This window comes from Bos javanicus, chromosome 10 (genome assembly GCF_032452875.1).
Source record: "Bos javanicus breed banteng chromosome 10, ARS-OSU_banteng_1.0, whole genome shotgun sequence".
Taxonomy (NCBI): domain Eukaryota; kingdom Metazoa; phylum Chordata; class Mammalia; order Artiodactyla; family Bovidae; genus Bos; species Bos javanicus.
The window spans coordinates 53,251,936-53,273,967 of NC_083877.1; the positions used below are offsets into that span (position 1 = coordinate 53,251,936).

General features: G+C 35.5%; 1 protein-coding gene across 9 annotated transcripts in view; it reads left to right on the forward strand.

The window, feature by feature from the left end:
* Window positions 1-22,032, forward strand: part of ZNF280D (zinc finger protein 280D) — a 129,589-nt gene that overhangs the window by 59,450 nt on the left and 48,107 nt on the right. For all 9 annotated transcript variants that reach the window (XM_061431184.1, XM_061431190.1, XM_061431192.1 and 6 more), the window contains 6 exons: window positions 4,405-4,628; window positions 7,858-8,015; window positions 8,800-8,900; window positions 10,126-10,272; window positions 19,516-19,650; window positions 21,471-21,778. In XM_061431184.1, coding sequence (XP_061287168.1) covers window positions 4,405-4,628; window positions 7,858-8,015; window positions 8,800-8,900; window positions 10,126-10,272; window positions 19,516-19,650; window positions 21,471-21,778 — 1,073 coding nt within the window. The remainder of the gene's footprint in view (window positions 1-4,404; window positions 4,629-7,857; window positions 8,016-8,799; window positions 8,901-10,125; window positions 10,273-19,515; window positions 19,651-21,470; window positions 21,779-22,032) is intronic.

Sequence of the window (22,032 nt, forward strand, 5' to 3'; positions counted from 1 at the left end):
ACAGGGAAGCCTGGTGCTGCAGTCCATGGGTGGCAAAGAGTCAGACATGACTTAGTGACTGAACTGAATGGATGAATATGCAGTGGAGGTAAGAAATATTCAAGGGATAAGAACTTGTGAACAGTATGCCTGAAGAACAATGGAAGGAGGTCCACAATACTGTACAAGAGGCAGTGAACAAAACCATCCCAAAGAAAAAGAAAAGCAAGAAGACAAAGTGGTTATCTGAGGAGGCCTAACAAATAGCTAAAGAAAGAAGTGGAAAGCAAGGGAGAAAGGGAAAGGAATATCCAACTAAATGCAGATTTCCAAAGAACAGCACAGAGAGACAAGAAGGTCTTCTTCAATGAACAGAGTATAAAACTAGAAGAAAACAACAGAAGGGGCAAGATTGGAGATCTCTTCAGGAAAACTGGAGACATCAAGGGACCCTGTGCCCAAAGATGGGCACAATAAAGGACATAAATGGTAAAGACCTAGTAGATGCTGAAGAGATCAAGAAGAGAAGGAAAGAATACCCAACAGAACTGTATAAAAAAGATCCAGATGAACCAAATGACTGCAATGGTGTGGTCAGCAACCCAGAGCCAGACATTCTGGAGAATGAAGTCAAGTGGGGCTTAGGAAGCACTGCTGTTAATAAAGCTAGTGAATGTGACCAAATTCCAGTAGAACTATTCAAAACCCTAAAGGATGATGCCATCAAGATGTTGCATTCAATATGTCAGTAAATCTGGAAGACCAAGCAGTGTCCACAGGACTGGAAAAGGTCAATCCTCATCTCAATTCCCAAGAAGGATACTACTAAAGAATGTGATAACCATCAGACAGTTGCACTCATCTCCCATGCTAGTAAGGTCATGCTTAAAATCTTGCATGCTAGGCTTCAGCATATGTGAACCAAGAACTTCCAGATGTCCAAGCTGGGTTTAGAAAAGAAAGAGTAACCAGAGATCAAATTGCCAATATTTGCTGGATCATAGACAAAGCTAGGGAATTCCATAAAAACATCTACTCTGTTTCATTGGCTAGGCCAAAGCCTTTGACTGTGTGGATCACTAACAAACTATGGAAAGCTCTTAAGAGAAGTGGGAATACCAGACCATCTTACCTGTCTCCTGAGAAACCTGTATGCAGGTCAAGAAGCAACAGTTAAACCCTGTATGAAACAACTGATTGGTTCAAGACTGAAAAAGGAGTACAGCAGGGCTGTCTGCTGTCACCCTGTTTGTTTAATCTATATGCTGAGCACATCATGAAAAATGTCAGGCTGGATGAGTTACAAGCTGGAATCAAGACAGGTGGGAGAAACATCAACAACCTCAGATATGTGGATGATACCACTTAATGGCAGAAAGTGAAGAGGAACTAAAGAGCCTCTTGATGAGGGTGAAGGAAGAGAGTGAGAGCTGGCTTAAAACTAATATTAAAGAAACAAAGATCATGGCATCTGGCCCCATTACTTCATGGCAAATAGAGGTGGAAAAGGTGGAAGTAGTGACAGATTTCCTCTTGTTGGTCTCTAAATCACTGCAGATGGTGAATGCAGCCATGAGATCAGAAGACGTCTGCTTCTTGGCAGGAAAGCTATGACAAACCTAGACAGTATGTTGAAAAGCAGAGACATTACTCTCTAACAAAGATCTGTATAGTCAAGGCTATGATCTTCCCAGTGGTCACATACAGTTGTGAGAGCTAGATCATAAAGAAAGCAGAGTGCCCAAGAATTGATACTTTCAAACTGTGGTGCTGGGCAATACTCTTGAGAGTCCCTTGGAGAGCAAGGAGATCAAACAAATCAATCTTAAGGGAAATCAACCCTGAAAACTTATTACAAGAACTGATGCTGAAGTTGAAACTCCAGTATTTTGGTCATCTGATATGAACAGTTGACTCATTGGAAAAGTCCCTGAATGGGACTTTCTTTGGGATGGTTTTGTTCACTGCCTCTTGAACAGTATTGTGGACCTCCTTCCATTGTTCTTCAGGCATACTGTTCACAAGTTCTTATCCCTTGAATATTTCTTACCTCCACTGCATATTCATCCGTTCAGTTCAGTCGCTAAGTCATGTCTGACTCTTTGCCACCCATGGACTGCAGCACCAGGCTTCCCTGTCCATCACCAACTCCCGGAGCTTGCTCAAACTCATGTCCATCGAGTTGGTGATATCATTCAACCATCTCATCCTCTGTTGTCCCTTTCTCCTCCTGCCTTCAATCTTTCCTACTATCAGGGTCTTTTCCAATGAGTCAGTTTTTCGCATCAGGTGGCCAAAGTATTGGAGCTTCAGCTCAGCATCAGTCCTCCTAATGAATATTCAAGACTGATTTCCTTTAGGTTTGACTGGTTTGATTTCCTTGCAGTCCAAGGGACTCTGAAGAGTCTTATTCAGCACCACAGTTCAAAAGCATCAATATTCATATTCAGAGGGGATTTAATTTAAGTCATACCTGACTCACCTAGTGGTTTCCCAAGCTTTCTTTAGTTTAAGCCTGAATTTTGCTATGAGAAACTGATGATCTGAGCCACAGTCAGCTCCAGTCTTATTTTTGCTGACTGTATACAGTTTGTCTAATTTGGCTACAAAGAATGTAATAGATTTTATTTCGGTATTGGCTATTTGCTGATGTCTATGTGTAAAGTCATTTCTTGCCTTTGCCCTGCTTCATTTTGTTCTCCAAGGCTAAACTTGCCTGTTATTCCAAGTATCTTTTGACTTCCTACTTTTGCATTCCAGTCCCCAGTGATGAGTAGAACTTCTTTTTTTGGTATTAGTTCTAGGAGGTCTTCTAGGTCTTCATAGAACTGATCAACTTTTTTGGCATTGGTGATAGGAGCATAGACTTGGATTACTGTGATGTTGAATAACTTGCCTTGGAAATGAACTGAGATCATTCTGTCATTTTTGAGGTTGCACCCAAGTACTGCATTTCAGACTCCATTATTGATTATGAGGGCTACTTCATTTCTTCTAAGGGATTCTTGCCCACAGTAGTAGGTATAATGGTCATCTGAATTAAATTCGCCCATTCCCATCCATTTTGGTTCACTGATTCAAAAGATGTCAGTGTTTATTCTTACCATCTCTTGCTTGACCATGTTCAGTTTACCTTGATTCGTGGAGCTAACATTCCAGGTTCCTATGCAATACTGTTCTTTGTAGTGTCAAATTTTACTTTAACCACCAGACATCCACAACTGAGCATCATTTCCACTTTGGCCAACTCACTTCATTCCCTCTGGAGCTATTAGTAGTTCTCCTCTGCTCTTCTCCAGTAGCATATGGGACACCTTCAGACCTGGAGGACTCATCTTTTGGTGTCATATCTTTTGTCCTTTTATACAGTTCATGAAGTTCTCATGGCACATATACTGGAGTGGGTCCCTCTTCCAGTGGATCACGTTTTGGCAGAACTCTCCACTATGACCCGTCTGTCTTGGGTGGCTCTACATGTCATGGATCATAGCTTCATCAAGTTATGCAAGCCTATTTGCCATGACAAGGCAGTGATCCGTGAAGGGGGAATTACCTAGGTGGCCTGTTAAGGAATATAGATTTCTGGGCCCTACCTCTAGACATTGTGGTTTATTGGTCTGAATTGGACTCAGCATTTTGACAAGCATTTCTGGTTTTTCTAATGCAAGTCTTCCCTGGATTGCCCTCTTTGTAAAACTGCCTTAGAGAAATTCTAAAACTGAAAATTATGTAGAATAAATTATCTTGTTGAAAGAAAAAGGTTCATATGTGAAAGTATTCTACCTTAGAACTAGTTTATATGACACCTTGATTTTACTCACTAGAAACTAAAGTTCCCCTTCAAATATATGAGCATTCTAGATTTCAAGATGTAATTGCTGAAGCTTTCAAGATGTAACCGATGCTTCTTTATTTTGTCCCTATATATTTTCTAGCACCTTGAGTCTTGGGAATGGCAGATTAACTGTACTCAGTGTCCAGTTCCAACCAGATATTACAAAATATAGTATATCACTTGATAATTAAGCATATACATTGTGGCATGTAAAACTACATTTCCTTTCTATACTCTTTATGACATGGATATGAATAATTGTTTATTTAATTTAAATATTATTAGATATTTACATATGAAAAGGTACATTATAAGGAAAAAACTATTAGATCAATATCCAAGTCCTGCTTTTAAGATTTTTCTTTTCTTTCTTTAAAAATTTTTTTAAATTTATTAAGATCATAGATATTTATTGTTTGAATTTTTTAGAGTATGTATATGCAGGGTAAACTTCTGGCAAAAATTTTTCCAGATATATTGCCAAGCACAGTTTTATATGATCTTACCTTAGTTGTAAGGTAACAAAGAACCGTATTTTGGTTTCTATTTTTTAAAGTGATAAATAAGGTTTCTGCTTTTTTCTCTTGCAGTACTGTTGTCCAGACATGATAAATAATGTCTTGGGGCTGGCTAAAACAGAAATTTCAAGTACAGCAAATAAAAATAAAACTATTGATTCAGAAAAAGGAAAACTGATTATGTTAGTTAATGACTTTTATTATGGGAAACATGAAGGAGATGTCCAGGAAGAACAGAAGACTTACACAACCTTTAAATGTTTCAGTTGCTTGAAAATTCTTAAAAATAATATTAGGTATGTAAGCATTTATTTTTATTTCTATTTGAAAATTGGAATGCTACAGGTTGTATCTTTATCTTGCATTTTTAATGTTATTCTAGATAAGTAATTTTAACACTTTGAGCTAAGCACAAAGGCAAATTCTTCTGTTGAAAAGCTTTTGTTCTTTCTTAGATATTAGACTTGACTCTTAGATCCAGTTAGTTGTGTTTCTTTAAAATAGCTTAAAAAGGACAAACTATATTTCCAAAAAAATTAATTTATTTTCCCTGTATTATCAGTGATCTAGGAATTTTCATGAGATAATTTTCCTAGTTAGCTGCCTTTGAATTTTACTTTTTTCATATCACAAGAAGAACTATTTACTGATATTTTGTCCAGTTTGACTTCTTATATACTCATGCTCAAATCTTGCAATTTATAATTTTTAGAACATTTATCTTATAGTGATCTTGGGAGAAGTACAAGTTCTAGGAAATATGACTGCTTTGATTTTAAATTTAAGCCCTTTAAGAATTAGAGATTTAATTTCAGTGGAATTTTGAAATTTGTACTCATAAATACTTTACGTTTTAGGAATTTATGCTTTGTAATCTTTGAATTACATGGGATATTAGTAACTGTCATCCCATAAATAAGTTAGTTACAAGATTAAAAAGACATATTGATTGATATTTTTCATTGGTTACACAGCTTGACATTTATATTTGGTAAGGTTTTTTAACATCATTTTATTATAAAAATTTTCAGCATTCAGCAAATTTAAAAATATTTTATAATGGATACAACTGTATACTTATCATCTTGATTCTACTGTTAACATTTAACTGTACTTGTTTTATTGTGTATCTAGTCATCCTTCCTTCAAACTATTTGGGGTTTTTTTATATGTTTCGAAGTAAGTTGCAGATGTCTGTGTATTTCTTCAGGTGAGATGTGTGTGTACAAAGATAAAAAGGCATACGTTTTTTGTTTATGCCTCATGACTATTATTATATAAGCATTCTTAGGCACCTATAGGTTACTTCTAGATCCAGTATTTATTTTATTTTCCTGTGAGTTCTTAAGGTCTGAAAAGAAGCATATAGAAAAACCCTGAAATAAACTGTGATAAACTCCTGTGATAATAATTTTTTATGATAGTGCTTTATAGTTTTAGAAATTCTTTTACATATATTATTTCATGTGAGTTGTCACATTTATCTCCTTTCATCAAATTTTAACAGCCATTAATAGCTAATGGTCCCAGTAAGTTTAACAGAATGAGCATTGTACTTTGTGATATAATACTGAAGTAGTCCCCTGGAGCAGGAAATGGCAACCTGCTTCAGTATTCTTGCCTGGAAAATTGCACGGACTGAGGAGCCCAGTGGGCTATATATATAGTCCATGGGGTTGCAAAGAGTCAGACACTGAGCTGTGCACACACATTGAAACAATATTACAATAGAACTTGGCCTCCTACTTTTATATTTTTACCACTTTAATAGTAAAACATACCAGAAGAATCATGTTAATATAAAATGCATAGAAATATGGTTTCCTGGCTTAGTTCTTTGTTATACTTAAATGTTATATATATGATATTAGAATATATTTCAGTAGTTTTTTTGGATTTTCCTTTGAGATTAACACACTAATATTAAACATATGAAGGTAAATTTTCTTTTTTGTTATTATTTTAGAATACTAGTTACATATTTCTAAAGAGTCCTAATACTAGAAATTTTAAGCACATAGCATCTGGGAACATCCAGGAATTGAATGTTTTTGAAATACTGATTATTTAGTAAGCATAACCTTAATAGAAAACATTTTATGACCAAAGAAGTTATACGTGTTAAGTAATATTTCACCTTGACAGTAGAAACTGGGAGGGTAAATTGATGTTTGTAGAGGAATGGTAAGAAACTGATAACTGTAGATTTTTATTCTCTTCCCTGTCAGTGTATTGTGGTATGGTTTTTTCCTCCCCTACATTGAGTGTCACACAAAACATGTTTATTTTATTTTGTGAATATATTTGCAAGATGTTTGTGTTTTTTGTTTTCCTTGTTTCCATTTGTTGGTTTAAGTAGTATGTTTAAGTAGTATGAGATCCTGATGGGGGCTCATGTTGAGAGAAAGCATGCTCATTAAGAGATTATATTATATAGATACACTTTAATTTTGAAAATTGTAAGCTGAGAGGTTAATGGCTTATGACATTTTCTCTATATGTAAATATTTAGCCAAGACTAGGATTTATAATAGGTGTTTGTAGAGCTGGTGTTAAAACCAAAGGAATACTAAAAGATATTTCAAAATATACCATAACCTGTACTAAAGAGTAGTGTTATGTGAGATGTGAAAAAAAAAATACTGTAACATTTATGATGATTGCTATCCAGATGGATAATATCACTTAGTTTTCAACATTATTTCCTTTAGTGTCTCAAAGTGAGTAATTGTTAATAGTTGACCCAGTCTAAAAATTGTTATTTTGATTGAATAACTTTACTTTCAAATTCACCAAAAAGCTTCAGTAAGCTCTTTTAAATAGGTATTCCCATTTATATTGTACTCTCTGCCATTGAAGGTCATAGTTCCTGCTCATAAGAAGCCTTTTAAGGAAGCTGAAATAGCAGAATGTAAAACTGAAAAATGGACTTTGCCTACAAAGGGCTCAGTCTGCAAGTTAAAGTGAAGTCTTCGCTAACAGTAAACCAGTATCATTAAATAAAACAAAAGGTTCTTGTAATTGTAGGCATTAAAATTGCTGTTACACGCATTTAAAAACCAAGACACAAGTAAAAATGCCAGTAATTTGTCTTTTAAGCAGCTGGAATCTATTGTATATCTTCAGAGCCTTAAAAGATTTCTCTCATGATTCTAGCTGATTTTAATGGTAGAGTTTCCTTCCTTTCAGTATTTTATTTTAAAATGTAAGTAGTATTTCTTATATGGAGAAGAAATCTGCTGTTTTATATTTAAAAAATTTTAATAATCTGAAATGATTAAAATAAATTTCTGATATTTCAAATTAATGCTAATAACTATTTTTAGACAAAGATGAAAACGTGTTTACTTAGCTACTTAATTAAAGTCATTATTTAAAGTGCACACTCTTCTAGAGGACTTTAAGGCTTTTGAAATTTTATTTTCATTAATTTATCTATAATTTTAAGATTTAGATTCAAGTACTTATTAGTGAGATTTTTGTTTTTAAATCTGAATTTTTGCACCTGTTGACAATCATTGATAGGTTTATGAACCACATGAAACATCATTTGGAACTTGAGAAGCAGAGCAGTGAAAGCTGGGAAAACCACACCACCTGCCAGCACTGCTACCGTCAGTTTCCCACACCATTTCAACTGCAGTGTCACATTGAAAGTACACACACACCCCATGAATTCTCTAGTAAGTTACAGTTTCATTTAAGTATTGCGTATTTGTTGATTTTTAACAATATAAACTCTGAAAAGAGTTTGTTACTGAACTCTGAACAAGTGTGGTAGAAAAACAAGAATAAAAAAAAACTTTGGAATTTGAGAGTAAAGTTGAAAAAGTTAATTTTTAACTTATACAGTTTTTTAATAAAATTAGTTACTGAAATTCCATCTTAATAAATAATTCATTATGGTAAATAACTTGTGCATTACATGTGGAGGACTAAATTAGAAGGCTCAGATCATAGTTTTCAAAGTGCAATCAATGCCCTTCTTTTAAACTTGAGTAAGAAAAGTAAATACAGTGTTAGTTAAAATCACATACTTTGGATCAAGACAGCTTGGGTTCATATCCAAGCTCTGCCTCGTAATGTGTGATTCTAATGTGATCTCTAGCAGGTCACTTAATATTTGAATAATGGGGATGATAGAAATACCTGCTTCATAATGTTTTGATGGGAATTGAGTGAGTTAGTCAAGTCCTTAGAACTGTGCTTGGCCACAGTAAACAACTATGGAACTGTACACCATCACCACCACTGCCAATATTACTACTACTATTGTTGATATAGATATACAAAATGAATTGTAAATGTATGTATCTGATTTTGTTTCTTTGCCTTGAGAGGATTTTTTCTTTTAAACTGAAGTGTAATTGACATTTAACATTGTATTAGTTTCAGGTGTACAATATAGATTGAATACTTATGTGTATGTATATAATGATACAATGTCTTTTTCCCCCCCACTTTTAGCCATTTGCAAAATATGTGAATTGTCATTTGAAACAGAGCATATCCTTTTACAACATATGAAGGACAATCATAAACCTGGTGAAATGCCATATATTTGCCAGGTATATACATATTTTATTGTATATGTTGTGTTTGGTTGGTTTGTTTGTTATTTGTTTTGGTTACAAGATTTAAACCTATTAAGCCAGGCTTCCCTGATGGCTCAGATCATAAAGAATCTGCCTGTAATGTGAGAGACCTGGGTTCGATCCCTTGGTTGGGAAAATCCCCTGGAGAAGGGAATGGCTACCCACTCTAGTATTCTTGCCTGGAGAATTCCACAGACAGAGGAGCCTGGCGGGTTACAGCCCACGGGGTTGCAAAGAGTTGGACACGACTGACTTTTACTTTCAGGCCAGGCATCAGCAAATTTTTTGTATAAAGGGCACGATAGTAAATATTCAGGTTTTGATGATCATAGGTTTCTGTTGGAACAAATCATCTCTGCCATTGTAGCACAGAGGCAGTCATAGACAATAAGTAAACGAATGGATGTGACTGTGTTTCAATAGAACTTTATTTATGGACACTGAAGTTTGAATTTTATATAATTTCCTTGTGTTATGAAATATATTCTTTTATTTTTCTAACAATTTTGATAAAATTAGTTACTAAAATTAAAATCTATTTTGTAAATAACTTAGTAGAAAGTCTGTTGGCATAACTCATATATTGTTGTGTGGGGTCAGCAGAGAGTTGGAATTGACCCATAGGCCATTGTTTGCACACTCCTGTATTAGACAAAGAAAAAGCCCTGTGGCAGAAAGACAAACATAGACTTATCTTAACCTACAGGGAAGAATATAGGCATACAAAGGGGAATATGAAATGCTTTTAATTCAGAGGACCCTACCAAATGCTTTGGGACAAGTTCTTTTCCAGAATTTGGAGAAATGGGAAAGTAAGGTAAAAATAAACTGTCATTCCATAGCCTGGAGACCATTTATAATCTAAGGAAAGATGCTGTTTTATGTAGCAATTAAGAAGGAACTTTATAGGACCAGAGGTGTCAGAGTTAGATAATTCAAGTCAAGATTGGGGGTGATAAAAAATATCTGATAAAAGAGAATCTAGTTATATTTTGAGAAGTATCCTTAAGCTTTGAAAACTAACTCTTCTGTTTCAAAGATTATCTTTTGATGTTTTTATTGATAGGATTCTAGGTTATGTAGGCATTAGACAGAATTAATAGTACATAGTATTCTTCTGAACAAATGACCTATCACTGTTACTTTGAAATTGGATATCATTATAAATTTTCAGACTAAATCAGATTTTTTTTTGTAGGTTTGCAATTATAGATCATCATCATTTTCTGATGTAGAAACTCATTTTAGAACATCTCATGAAAACACCAAGAACTTGCTATGTCCATTTTGTCTCAAAGTTATTAAAATTGCAACACCCTATATGCATCATTATATGAAGCATCAGGTGAGATCTGCTAGTTCTTATTCATTTATGTTGTTTTAGAGAAAAGATAGATTATGACTTAGAACATTGTTTAGATTTGTTCTGCAAGGGAAGCAGCATTGTTCCAAATGACATGATTAAGTTACAATTTATTCTAAGTTACTGGTGAAACTCCCACTTCTTTTCCTTGCTTCCTTTCTGATGATACTATGGTTCATACATGATAATTTTGAAAGATAGCTAGAAATACCAGGAAATCTCGAATTGAAGGAAAAAAGAGAAGATGAGTGGAGGAATATCCAAAAGAATGGGTATTTCAGAGGCTAAGAGTAGGACTGGGGAAGGTAATTATCATGAGCAGGGGAAAAGATGAGTTCGAACTGATAAAGAAAAGGTTGATAACTCATAATCGTGTTTTATTCTTTCTCTTCAAACTGTATTTCCACTTTTAGCCCCCATATTATAAGAAGACATGTTGGCATCATTGACCAGGAATGGTCTTTTATAGCTGCCCAGAAAATAGTAGTGACACTTACTGCTGATACATGAACTCTGACAGAGAACTCTACTTAGTTCTACTATGTAATTTTGGGGACCCAGTATTAGTGCTTATACCTGTGTCTTGAATTCTGATATTATGCTTACTGGTTGTTTTCCTGAAGCAATTAAGTCATCCTTTGTTTGGGCTGAAAAGTTCAATGCAACACTGCTCCTGTTCTTTTTTTTTTTTTTAATTTAAATTTATTTATTTTAAGTGGAGGTTAATTACTTTACAATATTGTATTGGTTTTGCCATATATCAACATGAATCTGCCATGGGTGTACACATGCTCCCCATCCTGAACCCCCCTCCCACCTCCCTCCCCGTACCATCCCTCTCGGTCATCCCAGTGCACCAGCCCCAAGCATCCTGTATCCTGCATCGAACCTGGACTGGCGATTCGTTTCTTATATGATATTATACATGTTTCAATGCCATTCTCCCAAATCATCCCACCCTCTCCCTCTCCCACAGAGTCCAAAAGACTGTTCTATACATCTGTGTCTCTTTTGCTGTCTCGCATGCAGGGTTATTGTTACCATCTTTCTAAATTCCATATATATGCGTTAGTATACTGTATTGGTGTCTTTCTTTCTGGCTTACTTCACTCTGTATAATAGGCTCCAGTTTCATCCACCTCGTTAGAACTGATTCAAATGTATTCTTTTTAATGGCTGAGTAATACTCCATTGTGTATATGTATCACAGCTTTTGTATCCATTCATTTGCTGATGGACATCTAGGTTGCTTCCATGTCCTGGCTATTATAAACAGCGCTGTGATGAACATTGGGGTACACGTGTCTCTTTCAATTCTGGTTTCCTCAGTGTGTATGCCCAGCAGTGGGATTGCTGGGTCATAAGGCAGTTCTATTTCCAGTTTTTTAAGGAATCTCCACACTGTTCTCCATAGTGGCTGTACTAGTTTGCATTCTCACCAACAGTATAATAGGGTTCCCTTTTCTCCACACCCTCTCCAGCATTTATTGCTTGTAGACTTCTGGATAGCAGCCATTCTGACTGGCGTGAAATGGTACCTCATTGTGGTTTTGATTTGCATTTCTCTGATAATGAGTGATGTTGAGCATCTTTTCATATGTTTGTTAGCCATTTGTATGTCTTCTTTGGAGAAATGTCTATTTAGTTGTTCGGCCCATTTTTTGAGTGGGCTGTTTATTTTTCTGGAATTGAGCTGCAGGAGTTGCTTGTATATTTTTGAGATTAGTTGTTTGTCAGTTGTTTAATTTGCTATTATTTTCTCCCATTCTGAAGGCTGTCTTTTCACCTTGCTTATAGTTTCCTTTGTTGTGCAGAAGCTTTTTAATTTTAATTAGGTCCCATTTGTTTATTTTTGCTTTTATTTCCAATATTCTGGGAGGTGGGTCATAGAGGATCCTGCTGTGATGTATGTCAGAGAGTGTTTTGCCTGTGTTTTCCTCTAGGAGTTTTATAGTTTCTGGTCTTACATTTAGATCTTTAATCCATTTTAGGTTTATTTTGGTGTATGGTGTTAGAAAGTGTTCTAGTTTCACTCTTTTACAAGTGGTTGACCAGTTTTCTCAGCACCACTTGTTAAAGAGATTGTCTTTTCTCCATTGTATATTCTTGCCTCCTTTGTCAAAGATATGGTGTCCATAGGTGTGTGGATTTATCTATGGGCTTTCTATTTTGTTGCATTGATCTATATTTCTGTCTTTGTGCCAGTACCATACTGTCTTGATGACTGTGGCTTTGTAGTAGAGCCTGAAGTCAGGCAGGTTGATTCCTCCAGTTCCATTCTTCTTTCTCAAGATAGCATTGGCTATTCGAGGTTTTTTTGTATTTCCATACAAATTTTTTATTTGTTCTAGCTCTGTGGAAAATACCATTGGTAGCTTGATAGGGATTGCATTGAATCTATAGATTGCTTTCGGTAGAAAATACTCATTTTCACTATATTGATTCTTCCGATCCATAAGCATGGTATATTTCTCCATCTGTTAGTGTCCTCTTTGATTTCTTTCACCAGTGTTTTATAGTTTTCTATATACAGGTCTTTAGTTTCTTTAGGTAGATATATTCCTACATATTTTATTCTTTTCGTTGCAATGGTGAATGGAATTGTTTCTGATTCTGTTCTTAAATACTTGAAAGAACACTAACAGTGCTTTTGCCAAAACCAGAAGTTAGTGGATTTATTGAATCTGATCATTTTACTAACTTTTGCCACCTCTCGAATTAGCTCAATGCATTTTCTTGTTACTGATTAAACTGACATGTCAGTTTTTTCAGCATTGGTGCTCACCTTGCTTTCCACTCTAGTCATTAGATAATCATGAAATTGTCTTGTGGTTTTTCATTGGAAAAGATCATAAAAGTAGAATTTCCTAATAAATTTGGGATCACCTGTGCTGTGACTGACAAAATGTAACGTGTGTTTTGACAAAATGTGGTCCACTGAAGAAGGGAATGGCAAACCACTTGCCACAAAGTATTCTTGCCTTTATAACTCCATGAACAGTATGAAAAGTTAAAAAGATAGGACACTGAAAGATGAACTGCCCAATATGCTACTGGAGGTCAGTGGTGAAATAACTCCAGAAAGAATGAAGAGATGGAGCCAGAGCAAAAACAGCACCCAGTTGTGGATGACTGGTGATGGAAGCAAGGTCCAATGCTGTAAAGAGCAATATTGCATAGGAACCTGGAATGTTAAGTCCATGAGTCAAGGCAAATTGGAAGTGGTCAAACAGATGAAAAGAGTGAACGTTGACATTTTAGGAATCAGCAAACTAAAATGGACTGGAATGGGTGAATTTAACTCAGATGACCTTTATATCTACTACTGTGGGCAAGAATCCCTTAGAAGAAATGGAGTAGCCATCATAATCAACAAGAGTCCAAAATGCAGTATTTGGATGCAATCTCAAAAATGAGAGAATGATCTCTCTTTGTTTCCAAGGCAAACCATTCAATATCAAGGTAATCAAAGTCTATGCCCCAACCAGTAATGCTAAAGAAGCTGAAGTTGAATGGCTCTATGAAGACCTACAAGACCTTTTAGAACTAAAACCCCAAAAAGATGTCCTTTTCATTATAGGGGACTGGAATGCAAAAGTAGGAAGTCAAGAAACACCTGGAGTAACAGAAAACATTTGGCCTTGGAGAACAGAATGAAGCAGGGCTAAGGCTAATAGAGTTTTGCCAAGAGAACGCACTGATCATTGCAAACACCCTCTTCCAACAACACAAGAGAAGACTCTACACATGGACATCACCAGATAGCCAACACTGAAATTGGACTGATTATATTCTTTGCAGCCAGAGGTGGAGAAGCTCTATACAATCAGCAAAAACAAGACCGGGAGCTGACTGTGGCTCAGGTCATGAACTCCTTATTGCCAAATTCAGACTTAAATTGAAGAAAATACGGAAAACCACTAGACCATTCAGGTATGACCTAAATCAAATCCCTTACGATTATACAGTAGAAATGAGAAATAGACAATAGAGTGCCTGATGAACTATGGATGGAGGTTTGTGACATTGTACGGGAGACAGGAATCAAGACCATTCCCAAGAAAAAGAAATGGCTGTCTGAGGAGGCCTTACAAATAGCTGTGTAAAGAAGAGAAGTGAAAAGCAAAGGAGAAAAGGAAAGATATAAGCATCTGAATGCAGAGTTCCAAAGAATAGCAAGAAGAGATAAGAAAGCCTTCCTTAGCGATCAGTGCAAAGAAATAGAGGAAAACAATAGAATGGGAAAGACTAGAGATCTCTTCAAGAAAATTAAAGATATCAAGGGAACATTTCATGCAAAGATGGGCTCACTAAAGGACAGAAATGGTATGGACTTAACAAAAGCAGAAGATATTAAGAGGTGGCAAGAATACACAGAAGAACTATACAAAAAAGAGCTTCACAACCCAGGTAATCACGATGGTGTGATCGCTGACCTAGAGCCAGACATCCTGGAATGTGAAGTCAAGTGGGCCCTAGGAAGCATCACTATTAACAAAGCTAGTGGAGGTGATGGAATTCCTGGTGAGCTATTTCAAATCCTGAAAGATGATGCTGTAAAAGTGCTGCACTCAGTATGCCAGCAAATTTGAAAAAGGCAGCAATGGCCACAGGACTGGAAAAGGTCAGTTTTCATTCCAATCCCAAAGAAAGGCAATGCCAGAGAATGCTCAACCTACCACACAATTGCACTCCTCTCACACACTAGTAAAGTAATGCTCAAAGTTCTCCAATTAAAATAAATAAATTTATATAAAAAAAAATTCTCCAAGCCAGGCTTCAACAATACTTGAACCATGAACTTCCAGATGTTCAAGCTGGTTTTTGAAAAGGTAGAGGAACCAGAGATCAAATTGCCAACATCTGTTGGATCATGAAAAAGGCAAGAGAGTTCCAGAAAAACATCTATTTCTGCTTTATTGACTATGACAAAGCCTTTGACTGTGTGGATCACCACAAACTGGGGAAAATTCTGGAAGAGGTGGGAATATCAGACCACCTGACCTGCCTCTTGAGAAATGTGTATGCAGGTCAGGAAGCAACAGTAAGACTTGGAACGACAGACTGGTTCCAAATAGGAAAAGAAGTATGTCAAGGTGTATATTGTCACCCTGCTTATATAACTTATATGTAGAGTACATCATGAGAAATGCTGGGCTGAATGAAGCACAAGCTGGAATCAAGATTGCCAGGAAAAATTATCAGTAACCTCAGATATGCAGGTGACACCACCCTTATGGCAGAAAGCGAAGAAGGACTAAAGAGTCTCTTGATGAAAGTGAAAGAGGAGAGTGAAAAAAGTTGGCTTAAAGCTCAACATTCAGAAAATGAAGATTCTGGCATCTGTTCCCATCACTTCATGGCAAATAGATGGGGAAACAGTGGAAATAGTGGCAGACTTTATTTTTGGGGGGTTCCAAAATCACTGCAGTTGGTGACTGCAGCCATGAAATTAAAAGACGCCTGCTCCTTGGAAAAAAAGTTATCACCAAACTAGACAGCATGTTTAAAAGCAGAAACATTATTTGCCAACAAAGGCCTGTCTAGTCAAGGCTATTGTTTTTCCAGTAGTCATGTATGGATATGAGAGTTGGACTATGAAAAGAGCTGAGCACCGAAGAATTGATGCTTTTGAACTGTGGTATTGGAGAAGACCCGAGAGTCCCTTGGAGTGCAAGGAGATCCAGCCAGTTCATCCTAAAGGAAATCAGTCCTGAATATTCATTGAAAGGACTGATGTTGAAGCTGAAACTCCAATACTTTGGCCACCTGATGTGAAGAGCTAACCCATTTGAAAAGACCTTGATTCTGGGAAAGATTGAAGGCGGGAGGAGAAGGGGATGACAGAGAATGAGATGGTTGGATGGCATCACTGACTCAATGGACATGAGTTTGAGTATACTCTTGGAGTTGGTGATGGACAGGTAGGTCTGGTGTGCTGTAGTCCATGGGGTCTCAAAGAATTGGACACGACTGAGTGACTGAACTGAACTGAACTGAACTTTGCTGTGACTGGGATGCTACCTATCTTTGAGAAGTTCTGGCAAGATCTCTCTATTTTGTATTTCCCCAGCAGTGTTCATCAGGTGTTCATAGATGTCCCCCTCCAGTTGCTACTGGTAAATAAATTTGGCAAAGCACAGATTTACAAAATTAAATTGTTCTTTTTTAAAATAGGACTCCTCGGAAATTTTAATATGCTAATGGACATTGTACATCTCTAAACAGGGATATAGTGTTTATTCCCCAGACTTATTTGGCCATTGAACCCTTTATTTGCACAGTATTTATTAACATTTTTTGAAGAACAGAATTTGAGAAGTGCTATTCTTGGCACTCTATATTTCATCTTTGGCCTTTAATTTTGAAAGGGAGAATGAAATATAAAACAGTTTTATTTCATTATGGGGCTTTTAACATCATTTTCCTTTATGTTTTATTAAGCTCCAGAGTAAGATTAATATTAATATTAAGAATAGGGAAGAATAGTAATTATGAAAGAGGTATGTGGGCCGACCATGTGAACTGTGTGATTTGTAATCAGTTTTTCTACCCTAGGGTTTATGTCATCACTTGCCATAGGTGTACAGTTTTTCTTTTTTGTTTATTTGGAGAGCCTAGGAATTAGACAGCCAGAAGTTAGGAAGGTGAAAATCTATTAATAAGAAGGATCATCAGGCATCCTTCAAGATATTTATAATTTGTATGATTATTTACAAAAGATTGGGAAATTATAGCTGAGCTATTAGTCCAATATGAAATAATGAGAATTGTTGACTTTTTATTGTTTTAGATGACTTTGGTTGTAACTTCTGTCTAAGGCAATGTATTATTATGTCTTGGGTGATTTTAGAGCTAACAATCCAGTTTTTATGACTTTTAAGAAATAATGAAAGTGATTTTGTATGTGTTAAATATGTTCATTATATCTTTAATGAAAACAGTTAAAGTATACAGTTAACATCTATGCAGTCATTTACCTTCTACCAGTAACAGGTACTTTACATGTATTATCTTATTGAATCCTCACACTCAATTGTGGCTAGAGCAGAGTAGTAAAGTAATAAGAGGGAAAGTCGTAGGAAATAAGGTGGTAGCAATAGAATGCAGGCCAATGCATATAGAACCTTGTAAATCAGAATCAGGACTTTGGGATACTGTCAACATTTTAAGCAGGTGAAAGATCTGCCATGTTTTAAGATCATTGACCACTGGGAGGAGAATAGACCATAGGGAAGAAAGAACATGAAAGGGAGAACAAAGGAGGTTATTATTAGGCAAGATGTGTGTTTTGGATAAGTATGGTAGTGGTGGTTGGAGGTAATAAGTGGAAATACTATGACAGTTTTTGAAGGTAGAGCCGACAGGTTTTACTGATGGGTTGGATATGGGATGTGAGAGAGAGTGACCCAAGTTTTTTGTCCTAAGCAGCTGCAAGAATGGAATGTTCATCTATTGTCATGTGATGAAAATTGAGGAGTAGATGTATTTTGGGGGGCAGGAAGGGAGGGAGGAAATATGGAATTCCATTTTGTCCATGTTGGTTTAAAATGCATACAAGTAGTGATGTCAAGTGGGCTTTCCAAGTGCCACTAGTGGTAAAGAACCTGGCTGCCAGTGCAGGAGAGATGTGAGACCTGGGTTCCATCACTTTGTTGAGAAGATCCTCCCTACATGTAATGGCGACCCACTCCAGTATTCTTGCCTGGAGAATTCCCATGGACAGAGAAGCCTGGCAGGCTACAGTCCGTGGGGTCACAAAGAGTCAGACACAACTGAAGCACTTAGCACACACCCACACACAGTGATGTCAAATAGGCAGTTGGATACAAGATATTTAAAGCCATGAAATGAAGAGAGAACCTAAGGAGTGATTATACATTTTTTTTTTTTTTAGGAGTGATTATACATAGAGAAAAGATTTCTGGGTACTGAATTCTGGAGAACTTTTTTCTGTCATTGTAACTTGGTATCTGTGTCTTGTCCAAGTTTTCTCTTTCTCTTCCTCCTCTTTCAGTATATATGAGTGAATTAAAATTGCCCGTATTTCCAATATAATCTAATGCATCACATTTCTAAAATAGTCTTAATTTGTACCTAAAATAGTAATGCAAACATATTTATATATTGCTTTGAACTTTGTAAAGAACTGTATGAAATATCTGATGTGTGCCAGTACTGTGCGAGGTACTTCTCAATGTATTATCTGTTTGAATTTTGTAGATGATTGATTGTGTAAATGGAAGTAGTGATGTATCTGGCAGATCATAACTTCAGAGAAACCATTCTTCTGAGTTTATATGTTGCTTCAGTTTGTATATATATACACACACATATATACTTTTTAAATTAATGAGAGCATAAAGGTAAAGATTGTAATTGATATTGTGTAGTAGAAAGAACATTGGATCAGGTGTCTGGCCTTGTCACTGAATAGCTATGGGGAAGGGATTTAGATTTTTCTTGGGTCCTGTTTCCCATCTGTGGAAAAATAATAGGATTAAGTTTGAGGAGGGATTCAGTCAAGGGGTCTCAGCCAGTAAGTAGATTGGTAATAGTTGTTTTGATTTATGCCTCTATATCCACACTATTCAGTGCTGTAGCCTCTAGCCATATGTAGCTATTTAAAGTTAAATTATTTAAAATTTGATTGCTCAGTTGCACTTGGCACATTTCAAGTGCTCAATAACCACATATGTCTAGTTGCTACTGTTTTGAACAGTGCAGCTGAATTACATTTCATCATTGAAGAAAGTTTTTTAGACAGCACTGCTTTATACATCCATTGTTCTAACAGGTTTCTTTGAAATGTGTAGTTTATTTGAACTTATTTTTCCATCTTGCCAACGAACTGGAAATAGCAAAAATTAAAAATAATTTATTCTTTTATGGGATAAAAATGCATGTAGCTCATTTTCACAGTATCGTGTGTCTAAGTACTTAAAAATTATAACCAGAAGAGCTTTCATAGCACTATTAAGAAATTTTCATTAGAATCTATCGATGGCAACCTTTCATGTTCAATTTCTGTATAGAAACAAATGTTTTTGAAAACTAAATGCTAATAATTAAAAAAAATAGTAATATTTTGCTATTATGTGTGATAGGAGATGTAAAATACTAGTTTTAAAATGATTTAGTATCATTAAAATTAAAGTGGCTTCAGAATGCAGGATTTGTGGTTGTAGAAACTATTTTTCTCCCCTCTTTCTGGTTCCTGAACAGAAAAAGGGAATACACCGTTGTACAAAATGCAGACTGCAATTTTTAACATGCAAAGAGAAAATGGATCACAAGACTCAGCATCATCGGACATTTATAAAACCTAAACAACTAGAAGGATTGCCTCCTGGAACAAAAGTGAGTTCAAATATGTTGTATTTTAACATTTTGTATGATAATAGACATTAACTCCTGCCTGGTTTTATTTGTTGGATATAATACTTTAAAAATGATTTGTGATTTAATTAAGACTTTAATTTTAAATTTCACTGTTCTATGTTTAGGGAAAAAACGCCTAACCATTGCTTTTTGGTCAATAGTGTGTGCAAGTCTAGAGCGGTATTCCTTTGTAAAAAGTGTAACTAGATTAACTATGCTGGAGGCAATGGGTTGCATCAGTGTTACATAGGCTATTTTTGAGCTATTCCTGTTGGCAGTGTATTTGTCATTTTTATCTGTTGAACTGTAAGATGCTTGAGGAATCATGTTTTATTTATCTTTGTATCCTCAGCATCTGGTATAGTGCCTGTTGAATGCTGTAGGTTCTTAGGTGTTTATTGAAGGTATTACTGATTCTACTCTTAGAGATGCAAGTTCTGCTGCTGGATAGCATTATGTTTTAAGTGAACCAACACATGTCTGACTGCATACTGATGATTGTAATTTACTTTTCCCTTTTTGCCTTATATACCTCTGTTTTCTCTGACTTCTTTATATACAGTCAGCTCTTGAATATTTGCTCCAGTGGAGGGAAACAGAGGCATGGATAATCCAAAGTGAAATAATCCCCAAAACATTTATATTTGGCTTTGGGTACTTACCTTTGAATGTGGGTATGTCTGTTATTTGAATTAACTATAACAATATTAAGCCATGCTCTGAAGACCTAGAGCAAGAGAAGCTATCCAGCATCCTTCCCTGCAGTCCATTCATTCCATGCTGGGACTAGACATGCAAAACACTAATGTAAGCAGGGCAGTCCTCTCTCATATTTTCCCTTAATAATAATAATAATAATAATAATGATACTAAATGTTTTATAGCACCTTAGAATTAGGCTTTTGGTATACTTTTTCATATATTCTATTATTTAATCCAGGCAGTAATCCAGTAAAGTAGATAAGGCAGATATTGTCCCTTATAGATAAAGAAGCTTAGAGAGGGTAAGTAACTTAATCAAGGTCACATGGCTAGGAAGAAATAGTCTTAGCTTTAACCTCAAGTCTTTCATTACTAGTCCAGTGCCTTTGTATGATGCCAAAGCACGTATTTTTCATGATATTTCCTCATAGGCTATTTCTCAAATACATGGGGTATGTATAGTCAAATGGTTAGTGTGGTAGGCAATTGTGTTTTCCCATTGTCCACCAGCAAATATAATTTCTGAATACCTAATGATAAGTCTTATATTAGCTCCCTTTAAGGAAATTCTCAGTATTATTAAACTCTCCATACAGTGTAATGAATTTATATAACCCCTCTCATAATCTTTGTAAACATATATCCTGCCCAATGAGCCCCTGAAAAGAAGAAATCATGTTTAGCATAGATTTGCTTGCTTTATAGTTGTTGAAGGGTGATGCAGTCCTTTCTAGGTTTTGAGATATAAATTTTGACCTTTGTGTTTGTGAATTTCTAAAGTTGAATCAGAGCATAGAAATAGCTAGGGAATGTACTCTTTTAATATTCATATAATTTGCTTTAACTGCTAATTATCCATTAATAACTTAACATATAACTGATATCAGTACAAAAATGTAAGATTACAAGTGAGTAAATATCAAGTTTAATTTCATTTAATTGGTATGAACATTTAAAATAAATGAAAGACTTATCCAGTTATAGTTTATACTTGCCCTTTCCAAATACTTGATGTTTAACTTTTTGTTATGCAGTGATATTTTAACAGTAAGGTAATGATTAATTTTCTAAAGCAGATATTATCTTCATTTTTGTAGGTTACTATTCGAGCTTCAGTTGGACCTCTTCAATCAGGATCTTCAACCACACCTTCCATTAGTGCAAGCACTTCTACCCTTCAGCTCTCACCTCCGAGGACTAAAAATATAACTGCTAAAAGTCCCACAAAATCCAACACAAGTAAACCTAATATAACTAAATCCATTGCAAGTAAACCTAATGCAAGTAAGCCTAATGGAAATAAACCTAAATACAAATCAAAAATATCTAATCTGCAAAAGAAACAAAGCACATTGGCTAGTAGCAATAAAAAAAGTAAAGTCAATACAGCATTGAGGAATTTAAGGTAAACTTTTATTCTTGATACCCAATACTAATTTAATCTTAATTAGTAACTGAGCAGGAACATGATAAAAGTTTCATTTAATATAAATTTTACCCTATTATACAACTCTCTTGTATATTTATATGCTATCACTTAATGCCAACAAATAATAAAAAATGTTTTTATAGCTATTGAACAGTACTTGAATTACTATCTTTTTATATTCATTATAAAAAATTATAGTATTTTTTACTATATAAAAATATAATATTTTT